The 11,418-nt window shown below is 58.4% G+C and overlaps 1 protein-coding gene across 1 annotated transcript; it reads left to right on the forward strand.

The window, feature by feature from the left end:
* Positions 1 to 176: 176 nt before the first annotated feature.
* Positions 177 to 11,413, forward strand: TMEM63C (transmembrane protein 63C; the record flags this gene model as incomplete). The annotated part of the gene is made up of 20 exons (XM_009697433.1): positions 177 to 374; positions 744 to 823; positions 1,947 to 2,034; positions 4,233 to 4,270; positions 4,651 to 4,793; positions 5,108 to 5,159; positions 5,529 to 5,637; positions 6,083 to 6,156; positions 6,261 to 6,341; positions 6,477 to 6,597; positions 6,716 to 6,849; positions 7,081 to 7,203; positions 7,726 to 7,879; positions 8,424 to 8,530; positions 9,372 to 9,458; positions 9,987 to 10,052; positions 10,170 to 10,332; positions 10,546 to 10,651; positions 10,876 to 11,043; positions 11,346 to 11,413. Coding segments are annotated over exons 1-20 (2,160 nt in total), but the record flags the coding sequence as incomplete, so codon positions are not given.
* Between the last annotated feature and the right edge of the window lie 5 nt (positions 11,414 to 11,418).

Below are 11,418 nucleotides of genomic sequence, written 5' to 3' on the forward strand. Positions count from 1 at the left end.
ATCGGGGACGGGGGAACCCCCAAGGCCCCCAGCCAGTCCTCTCCCCTCCCTGCCCTTAGTGAGCTCCTCACACCTCGCTGGAGGACCTGGAAGAGCCACAGCCCCTTTTCAAGCAAAGACTTCTCCACTCGCACCCCTGCCCCTGTGTTGCAGGGTGAGGCCCCGCAGCGGCAGCAATGGAGAGCACGTATTCGGTGGAGCCAGCGCCTGGTGGTGCCGGCCCCACCTCGCTGGACATGCTCGGCTTCCTGGACGCCCTGGTGAACAGCACGGAGGAGCAATGCTTCAGCGCCCGCTCCCGCAGCACCGTCCTGGAAGGACTGCCATTCGGCGGTGTGCCCACTGTGCTCGCCATCAACTTCATCCTCTGGCTGGTGAGCGGACCAGGAGGGGACCATGTCTATGGGCACCGCAGCCCCCGGCTGTGGTGTTGGCGGCTGGCTGTGAGCACGGGTGGGTGGGTGTGTTATGGGACGAAGCCTGCGCGCCGGTGCCCCGGCTGATTGGGGGAATGGGGGTGAGTGCAGGGGACCAAGATCTTTGCCCACGTCGTGGTGGGCAGCAGGTGGCACTTCGGCAGCAGTGGTGAGATCACGGAGCAGGAGCAGTTTGGCTTGAGGCAAGAGTTTTGCAGGAGCTTGGGCTCATGAGTGAGAAAACTGAAAGGAGGGATGTGAAGAGACCCCCACGAGGTGAGACCCTGCGGCAAAACCCTTAACCTCTCCTCTTTCCTCTTCTTCCAGCTTCTCCTCCTGGTCTTCTCCTGCCTTCGGAAAGCAGCTTGGGACTACGGGCGCCTGGCACTGCTGATGGACAATGATAGGTGAGGAGGATGCGAGGCCACCAGAGGTGATGGCCCCAAGAGGGCTAGCAGGAGGGCCAGCACTGTGGGGTGGCCCACAGAGAAGCTCAGCAGGTGTTCCTGTTCCTCCTTCCCACTGGGAATGGCCTGACTGTCCTTGCCCATGGAGGCAGAGGCACTGCTGCAGGGAGAGGGAAAGCCCAGGCAAGATTTCATTCCCTCTTGCAGGCACCGTCTGGTGACGGTGCACTCGGTGCCAGGGAGGGCACTGTCCTAGGAAGGACAGAGGCCCAAAAGCTGCTTTTGAGTGGGGACTGAGTCACTGCCTGTCCCTGTGCTGCTCTCTTGGCATGAGCAGGGCTGGCTGGCAGAGGATGCAGGAGGAGATGCCCAGCAATAACACTGTTCCCCATGTCACCAAGGTGGCTTGCCTGCCCCCTCCTTCGGGCTAGATGCAGAATCCCACAAAGAATACTGGTGTCCTGGTGAAAGTAGAGCCCAGACCGTACTTCCAGGTGGGTTGTGCTCCCCACACATGCCTGCCTGCCAGAGCACAGCTTGCCCCGGGCATCAAAGCATTTTTCTTTGCACAGGCAGGTGCACACGGGAGGGGTCTCAGCAAGGCTGGGCAGCCCGCAGGAGCAAACTCCGTAAAAGGCCCTCTCCTGCCTTCTCCCCTCTCCTGCTCCTCCTGGCCTCGGGCTCTGGAGCTGAGTCTGGCAATGGACAGGCAATGCTTCCTTTCACCAGGGAGATCAAAGGGGCAATCAAGACTTAAAGTGCAAGCTCTGATTGTGTTCCTTTTTACTGTAATACCATTTGAGAGTGCTGAAACCAGTGAAATAGAAAAAATCTAATCCAGCAGTCCCTTGTCCTGGAGCTAAGGACAACTCTCCATGAGCCGGCCCACTGTGGGCCAGGGCCATAGAGAAGCTACAGGGACTTTTGATGTGGAGGCAGCAAGATGCAACCTGTGCCCTGAGCCCAGTGGTAGTCACTGGTCCAGCCCCAGTGCAGGATATGGGGAGGAGGGAGGCATTTCCCGGGCTGCTGTCCTAGAAGAAGCTTCTCCGAGGGTGCTCATCTTCTCCCATCTGCTGCTTCTCTCTTACCTCACCCCTCTGCTCTTCCCCTCACTGTGAAGTTTGACATCGCTTTTCTATGGAGAGCAGAGTGAGAAGGAGAAGTCCCCGTCGGAGAGCAGCCCCCTGGACGCTGACAACAAGGACGTGGTGAGTGCTGGCAGCCATAGCAGTGGGAGCCCATGCTGGGCTCATCCTGGCTCAGCCCATCCTGCTCTTCACCAGAAACCCAGGTCAGAAGTTGAATGGGACAAATTCAACCCTCTGGCACAGGGCTTCCTGCGCTAAACATACTTTAGCAGGAGGGTATTCCTGGGAAAGCTGGAGGGTTTCTTTGTCCTGGCTTGTTTTGAGGCATCTACTTTGAATGGCAGCTTGGAGGGGGTGCTCCTGCCAGGGCAAGCATCTCCCGACTACATGGCTGTCCCTGCGGGGACCTCGTCGGATGTGTGGCCAGAGCCTCGCTGCATGCTCGCAGGGACCTTTCTGGTCCTGGCAGGACAGAGTCCCCTGGATCACACCTCCACCTGTGCTGGCATGGTGGGCTATGGGGGCTTTAAAGTAATCTTTTGTTTCTCTCTACCACACCAGGGACAAACCTGGCTTTGCTGGAAACAAGCACAGATGGACATGCTTTGCTGTCTGTTTCTTTCTCTTTTTTTGGCAGCAAAAGCTCAGAAACCAGTCACTGGTGTGACTATGAAAAAATGACATGACTTATTAAAAAAAGCTAGGCAGGAAAAGTAAAGAAGCAAAATCCTTGCAGGTGGCAGGAGGCTTGGTACTGGATGCTCGGAGCAAATGCATATTGCTCATCAAAAAATAAGTGAGAAAGACCACAGGGAAAGCCAGCACAGCTAAAGAGCAGATTAAGGGAGATTATTAGAAGTAAGAAGACGTACTTTTGAAAGTTAAGCTGTTCCCAAATGAGGAAAATCTAAACTCTGCCAGGTTAGATGTAAAATACGCTAAGTGGGAAAGAAGAGCAGTTTTGAGGATAAATTTGTAGAGAGCATAAAAGCAAGTACTGGATTTTTCTTCACACATCAGGAACAGGAAATCTGCCAGAGAGTTTGTAGGGCTGATAGATGTTGAAGATAGAAAATGCTTTCTGGAGAAGGCAAGAATGTGGCAGGAGAGCTAAATAAAGCCTGTATCCAGTGAAGATCAGCTTAACCAAATTCCTGCCTGGCAGCCCTTCTCTGTGGAGAAGCACGAGAGCATCCCTCCAGCAGCAGGGCTGGAGAATGAGGTTGCAATAAAAGCAGCCTGACAAATTCCTGTCACCATCACAAATTCCGAGGAGCAGGCACAGGACTTCTCACTCACCCCGAGATGAGTAGCCAAGCTATTGACTGCAGTGTGCAACCTCTCTCCTGCACGTGGGGATCCTAGAGAGTTGGGAATCAGCTGATAGATGCTGTCTTTTCAGACGAGTTTCTCGAAAACCCAAGAAATTACAGCCCGGGGAGCTTGGAGTCTGCACGGATGGCCTCCTAGACATGGTTCTGCAGAGCAGAGCCCTGGAGTGGGGCATAGGAGGGGAGTCAGCCTGGCTGTGCTAAGGGGCTGTCCGGCCCCTGCAGAGCTGTCGAGGGCGCGGGGATGCCTGCACCTCCAGAGCCTCCTGCTGCAGTTGGTCAGACGAAGCTGAGCTGTGGGGTAGGATGGGATGGGTAAAGCTGGGGGATGGAGAGAAGGTAGTAGCTGCCAGCTCTCACAGGGCAGGGTAAGGGAATCCCACAGGGGGTTGCCTGGCGTCTCTGCCACCCAAGGACAGCATAAACCCTCTGGAAAGGGGTGAAGAGGAGGAGCCAGATGGCTGAGTGGTGGTCAGTACAGCCATGACCAGGAGGACTGCAGAAGGACCTTGAACTTGCATGAACTCCGGTGTCAGTAGAACGTAAAATAATGCATAGGGCAGAAAAACCCTAATATTGCATACGCAGTGACAGGGAATGAGCTATTACACAAGATCTTACCTGTGCCCTATATGACTGTACCAGTGCTGGCTCAGCACTCGGTATTGGTCAAAAAGGCGCATTGCAGGTTGGGCACTGCCAGGGAAGGGGCAGAGGAGGGAACTGCTGGAAGCCAGGAGCTTGTGGTACAGAGATGCCCCATGTTTCCCGCTCCTCCTGGAGCAGCTGCTTTTGCCACCGCTGCAGACGAGCCACTGGGCTGAGCATCGCTCCTTGGGCGCTGCCTCCATTTGCTCAGGCCCACTGGCCCCAGGCCCCAGGCACCGCACCCCCTCCGCATGTGTCCCCAGCACCTGTTGTGCCTGGCTCCTCACCGGGGAGGTGGGGGTGGCTGCCCCGCCTAACCCCAGCTCTTTTCCCTTCCAGGGATTCTGCTCCTGGCTCATTTCTATCTACCAAATGAAGTAAGTGTGTGTCCTCAGCATCATGGCCATGCCCCACTGCTGCCTGCCCCTAGGGAGCTGGTGATCGCATTCCCCTGCCAGAAAGAGAGAGCAGAGGGCTTACCTCTGCGTTTCCTCTTGGCCCCTGGATCCTGTCCCAAAGAAAAGGGCTTCAACCTCTTCTGGTAGGAGCGTCTTTTAATGGGATGGCAGCCTGAGGGCTGCTTGTGTCCCTGACTCCCTCTGTGTCCCTCATTCCCTCTGTGCCCAAATCCCACATGCCACAGGCAGGACGCCATGAGTTGGTGTGGGTTGTGTGAGGCCAGAGCAGCCAGTGTCCCCGGGGCGGGAGGTGTTGGGGTGGTACCACCAGCGCTCACCCCCACCCGCCTCTCCCCCAGGGATGAGGAGATTCAGAGCAAGTGTGGGGTCGACGCCACCACCTACCTCTCCTTCCAGCGGCACCTCCTGGTCCTGCTCATGCTGGTCTGTGTCCTCTCCGTGGCTGTCATCCTGCCTGTCAACTTCTCCGGGGACCTCCTGGGTAGGTGCTTCAGCGGTTGCAGGATGGCTCAAGAGTGTGGTGCAAGCTTCCCTGGCCTCGGGGTAAGCACCATGCCACCGGGACAGAGGGCAGAAGAACGCCTCTGTCAGGAGCCCCTGTGTGAGCAGGAATTCACCATCAGCTGTGGGACAGAGGAACACAAGAGGCATAGAGCTTCAGGGCAGCAGGGGCTTGGTGGGGACCTGGGAGGTGGAAAAGGAGGGAGCAAGGACCAGAGCCACTAACCCTGTGAACATGGACATGCACACCGCACCAGGTTCCCTTAACCTCCCACTTCTCCTCTTCCCCTGCAGGACACAATCCCACCCACTTCGGCCGGACAACCATCGCCAACATCCCGACGCAGTACGTGGCTCCCGCGTCCAGGGAAGGCTGTGGGTGCTGCCACTGTGGTGGGCACTGCTGGGAGCACCCAGGCACAGAGCCAACCACAGCCCCATGCCGGGGACAGGGACAGGTCTATGTGAGCAGCACGCCATTAACAGTAGCCCCCATGTCTGTCTGCACGGTGGCACTGCTCGCTGCACCCCTGTAGTATCTCGGCCAACACCCTGGACACTGCCCCTCTCATCCCTGGGGTGGGGGTCTGGCAGCTGGCTCAGGGAGGTCCCACTGGGTGGCAGGGATGGCCAGGGTGAGAGGCTGAGTGCCAGACTGGTCCAGATGCCACACGCCCGCCGCAGCACTCACTGATCCCCTCTTCCCTTCCTCCAGGGACCGTCTCCTGTGGCTGCACAGCATCTTTGCCCTCATCTATTTCATCCTCACCATCCTCTGCATGGCTCACCACTCCGTCCACCTTGAATACAGAGAGAACGAGAAGGTGAGCAATGACCTCTCCTCCAGCCCTACCTTGTTCAGTTCTAATGGACAGCCTTGTGCTTTGCTGAAAGGATGTTCCCAATAGGGAACAGGTAGGGAGAGCTTTAGAAACAGCCTGGGACTGGGCAGGGAGGGACAGATATGGCTGGTTTTCTCCAGCTTCTGGAGAAAGCCTGGCAGCCTGGAGGCAAATCTCTCTCTCTTGCTGCATTGTCTCTTGGGATCAAAGCTCTGCTGTGTGCATCTGTCTGGGAGGTGGCAGCGTCCAGCTATGCCCCTGGGGTCTGGGAGTGGGCGTTGGAGAGGTCTGTGCTGACCAGGCTCCAGGGTGGCAGTGGGTGCCCAGGCTTGTTTCTGCCTTCCCGGTGTCTGGGTGAGCAGGGTGGCTGTGAGATGTCCCACAGACCCCTGCCCACCCACCCCTTCTGCTCCTCCTCCTCTCTCAGGTCGCCCGGACACTGATGGTTACCCACATCCCCAAGGAGATCACAGACCCTTCCCTTATCATCAAGCATTTCCAGTGAGTAGCAGTGTGCCTCAACCTTGCCAGGTGACTTGCAGACAGGTGGCAGGGGCTGTCCCTGCCCTCTGGCTCCTGAAGCCACCGTGTCCGTGTGTTCACAGTGAGGCTTATCCCAGCTGCACCGTCACCAACGTCCAGTTCTGCTTCGACGTGCGCAGGCTGATGAAGCTGGATGCAGAGAGGTGGGTGCGTGCAGGTCCCTGTTGCCTCTGTGGGTGAGTGTACCGCTCCTGCCCACCATGTCGAGGCACCCAGTCTGTCTGTCTGTCTCTCTGCCACTTCCCAAACGACCCTCACCCCTATCGGCTTCCCGGCAGGCGCAAGGCAATGAAGGGGCGGCTTTACTTTACCACCAAGGCGCAGAAAGAGGGGAAGATCATGATCAAAACCCACCCCTGTGCCTGCATCTTCTGCTGCCGCTTCTGTGGCTTTGAGCAGGTAGGGGGGTGCGGGCAGGGCTGCAGGCAGCACATCCCCGCCACGGGCAAGGCAGAGCATGGCCGCTTGCCCATGGCCTGGCCCGGCGAGTGCGGCAGAGCTCTGACTGCTTCCACAGGTGGACGCCGAGCAGTACTACGGGGAGCTGGAGGAGAAGCTCACAGATGAGTTCAATGCTGAGCGCAACCGCATCACACTCAAGAGGCTTGACATGGCCTTCGTCACCTTCCAGGATGAGCGGATGACAGCTGTGTGAGTGCCCCTGGTGTGATGGGCATGGGGATGTCTCCCAGCTTGGTGGCCACGGCTGCTGGGGAACCGGGGCACCTCATCAGCTTCTCCAGCCAAAGCCAGGCAATGGGTCTGTCTCATCTCTGGAGATGGCTGCTCTGTTGGGGCTGCAGGAAGGGTCTCACAAGAAGTGTGTGGGGGCGGTCCTGAGCCCTTGGTCTGGACCTGATCCCCGGCTTCCTCCTCCTGCAGGATTTTGAAGGACTACAGCCACATCCGCTGCCGCAAGCACCCCCAGCAGTCCTCTGTCACCACCGTGGTCAAGTCACACCACTGGGGTGTTCGCTATGCCCCTGCGCCCAGCGATATCATCTGGTGAACCCCCATGGCAGGAGGGAGGGAGGAAGGGGGGCGAGCAGCTGGGGGGAACACTTGCCCGTACCTATAGGGAGCCCATGCCCATAGCTATAAGAAGCCCATGTAGCTGTAGGGAACCTGTGCCCATATCTATAGGGTGCTTTCTCAGGGTGGCAGGGGCTGACAATCCCTCCTGTGGCCATAGTAGAAGTCAGCAGGGATAATGGGGGTGATCATCTGATGGTTAGCAGGGCTCGGCCAGGTGAGGTTTGGGGGGATGTCCAGGCACTGATTTCTCCAGCCTGACTCCAAAGCCTGCCGGTGGTACGGACCCCACCCTGTGACCATTCTCTGGTCCTGGGGGCTCTGCGGGTGTCAGCGCAGCAGCATGGAGAGGGGGAGAGGGTGAGCTCAGAGCAATGGCTGCTGGGATGGTTGGTGCGGGTAGTGGGAGGTAGAGCTTCAGGGAGCCGGGCTGGGAGGCCCAGGACACGTGGCTTTTCCTCCACACCATGTCCAAGTCATGCTTTCCTCTCACAGGGAGAATTTATCGGTCCGTGGCACGTCCTGGTGGGTGCGATTCATCCTACTTAATATCTGCCTCTTCATCCTTCTCTTCTTCCTCACCACGCCAGCCATCATTGTCAACACTATGGACATGTTCAATGTCACACACCCTGTGGAGAGCCTCAAGGTAGTCCCTGGGGTCCTGTGCCAGCTTTTCCAAAGGGTCTCCATTTCCAGGCTTGTCCGTGACAGAGGAAGGGCACCGGCTCTGTACTGGCCCAAGACAAGCCGTCACTGGGATGGGTGCTGATAAGAGGCAAGGAGTGGTGATGTCCCTGCTTGCCATCCATCCCCCTCTTCTTGTGTTTCCAGTGGCAGAGCAGGTTTCCTGTGCAAACCTGAGCTTTGGTGCTGGTGTCCATGGGGAGGGCAGGTTGGTGTCCATGCAAGAGGAGATGGGTGGGAAGAGCTCCAGGAGATGTTAGGAGCTGCCAGCAGCACAACTCCTTCCTGCTCATTGACCCTTGAGCTGTTGGGAGGACACTGGGGCTCAGAGCATGCCCGTGGTGCCTTTGAACTGGCCTGAAACAAGTGCCCCTGCTCAGGGAGGGGATGCCCCAGTCCTCCTGTTGCACACACCATCCTGTGCCAGGAGGCCCAGGGAGCTACCTCCAGCATGGCTGAGCTCCGGCAAGCTCCTGAGGGGGTGTCCGACATCTCTCCTCCTGCAGAACCCCATCATCACCCAGTTCTTCCCCACGCTGCTGCTCTGGGCCTTCTCCGTCTTCCTGCCCTTCCTCGTCTACTACTCGGCGTTCTTCGAGTCGCACTGGACGAGGTAACAGGGCTGGCCCCTGTGCTCCCCCAGGGCTGCGGTAGATGGGAGGAACCTCAGTAGGACTCGTGGGACCCAACCAGCAGGGAGGCAGGCAGTGGAGCGGCAAACCCCTACAAAGCCCCATGGGCATGTCCTCCATGGAAAGAGCGCCAAGTCCGTGCCCAAAGGAGCCATTTCCTTGCCATAGCCCTGAACGCATCCAGGATGCTGACAAAGGAGGTGGAGCTGGGTTTAAGATGGGTCTGAAGAAATTTGTGAAAGGGATGGTGTGATGGTGGACTGGCAGCAGCAGGGCCATGGCCCTGACTCGGACGGCAACACCCCAGCGTTTCTGCCAGCCCTCCAAGGTGGAGGTGTGGGTTCAGGATGCTCAAAGTCTCCTAGCAGAGGAAGCTCTACCTAGCTCCTACAAAGTGCTCTCTCTATCTTGACCCTCCACTGGCCCCAACCCCTGTGCCTGGTCTGCTTAGTCCTTGCAGGAGCTTTGTCACCACCTCCCTTCCTTCTCCCAGGGGAAATGGAGGCTCCTGAACCTGTTGTAGATACCCAGCTGCCTCTTGTTGGGTGTTTACACCAGCCTGGATAGCAGGAGAGGGCAGGGATGAAGGAGGTGAGAACCTGGGAGCACAAGAGCTTTGACTACAGCAGATTCCTCATGGTGACTTCCCCAAGCCTGGGAAAGGCTTTGCAAGGCCCCAGTAGATGCACAGATCAAATGCATGTGGCTTCCTGGGGCTGGGAGTAGCTCCTTGGTGAAGACCAAGACACAGCCCTGCCTCTCCCCTCACCAGCTGCTCTACCTTGGAAAAGCTCAATGTTCTCTTTGCTCCCCTCTCCGCAGGTCGAGTGAAAATCAGCTCACCATGCACAAGTGCTTCTTCTTCCTGGTGTTCATGGTCATCATCCTGCCCTCACTGGGGCTGAGCAGGTACGGACCACCCTACCACGCTGCTCTCCCTGCTCCCCAGCAGCCGGGATCGCAGCCAGGGTCCTTGCCTCCCGCAAGCCAGCCCCAAAGGGCTAAAAGAGCCCACCACTGCTGAAACATAGCTATCTCTGGGGAGGAGAACACTCACTCTTTAGCCGTGCCAAGCTGCTCCCAGATGATCACGGACAGGAAGCTTCCCTGTGGAGAAGAAGGGGAGTGGAGCAGCTTGCCAGGCTGCCACAACTGACCTGAGGGTGCTGGTGGTGCCCTGCCTGGGGTCAGCCCTTCAGCAGACCCTGAAAGGACCAGGTCAGGTGTCTGTGTAGCCCCAGCTACCGCAATCCTGACCATCCAGGAGGCGAGCACCCACGCCGCGGTGGTGCCATGTGGTAGAAGGGGCTGCTCTGGCCGTGTAGGGTCCAGAGGGTCTCACCCACCCGGGGCAGGGGAAAGCACGTGCCTGCTGGTTGCCCCCCATGTAGCTCTGCATCTCCCTCTCTTTCTGAGCTGCTCTTCTCCCCCCTCCAGTCTGGACCTTTTTTTCCGCTGGCTGTTCGACACCCACTTTCTGGATGAGGCCGACATCAAGTTCCAGTGAGTAGAGGGAGCTCCCGAACCTCCCAGGCAAGCGGGAGTGTCTGATTCCAGCTCCCGGTGGCTCTCCTCGCCACCTGCCCAAGCATCCTCTCACCCTCTGTGTCCCTGGGGCAGGTGTGTTTTCCTCCCAGACAATGGCGCTTTCTTCGTCAACTATGTGGTCACCTCCAGCCTGATCGGGACAGCCATGGAGCTGCTGCGCATCCCAGGCCTCCTCGTCTACACTGCCCGCCTCTGCTTCGCCAGGTCCGAGCCCGAGCGGCTCCATGTCAAGCGGGTATGTGGCTCTGGTCACCTCTGAGCCTACGCGACCCCCAGCACAGCACAGACACACTTGCTGGAAACTCCCAGTCCTATGGGGAGGCTTGTGGGGACTTCATCAGGCCTTATGGGGGCTAACGGGAGAGGCAATTGTGTGGGCCAGGGTGCCAAGGCAAGTGCAGCTTTTGCAGTGGCTGAGACAGTAATGATGCTGTTGGCTGTGCCCCAGAGCCAAGCCTACCAGTTCCAGTTCGGACTGGAGTACGCCTGGACCTGCTGCATCTTCTCTGTTGTCATGACCTACAGCATCACCTGCCCCATCATCGTCCCCTTCGGTGAGTATGAGCCCATGCCCGTGGTCCCACTGCCCACAGCTGTGCCAGGAGCAGCCTGTCCCAGACTCCTGCAGTGGCGTGGGAGCGCACCCTTCCCGTGTGGTACAGGAGGGCACCTTGGACATCGTCCCCTGGGCTTGCCCGGCTGTCCCTGCAACCCGGCTGTCCCCGCGACCCGGCTGTCCCCATTGTCTTCCCCCCAATGGCCCCTCTCCTCCTGCCAGGGTTGCTCTACATGCTGCTCAAGCACATGGTTGACCGGTACAACATTTACTACGTGTACATCCCCACCAAGCTGAACCAGCGCCTCCACGTTGCCGCCATCAGCCAGGTCATGGTGGCTCCCATCCTCTGCATGTTCTGGCTGCTGTTCTTCTCCATCCTGCGCCTCGGTAGGGAGAGCTTGGGGCTGCCCTCCGCCACTGCTAAGGGTCATGTCTGGTGCTTGGGGGGAGTCATGTCTGGTGCTGGGGGGGACGAGCTGCCAGTGTCACCCCTGGGTTAGGCATGGCATGGAGGGTGGGAAGAGGGAAAGTGTGATAGAGACCTGGCAGATGAGGGGGCTGTCAGCTAGTGTTTTGGGAAGGAGGTTGAGAGCTTGTGAGACCCAAAGCAGGCACCAGCCTGGGGCTCAGCTGGACATGCAGCAGGTCCTTGGAGGCTCATGTGCTGCCCCAGTGTCTCTGTGCTCTAGGTCCCACCCGCCCTGTCACCCTCTTCACCTTTGTGGTCCTCCTCTCCTGCATCATCTTCTCATTCTTTGGCCT

Source organism: Cariama cristata, unplaced genomic scaffold, assembly GCF_000690535.1.
Source record: "Cariama cristata isolate BGI_N322 unplaced genomic scaffold, ASM69053v1 scaffold18253, whole genome shotgun sequence".
Classification (NCBI taxonomy): domain Eukaryota; kingdom Metazoa; phylum Chordata; class Aves; order Cariamiformes; family Cariamidae; genus Cariama; species Cariama cristata.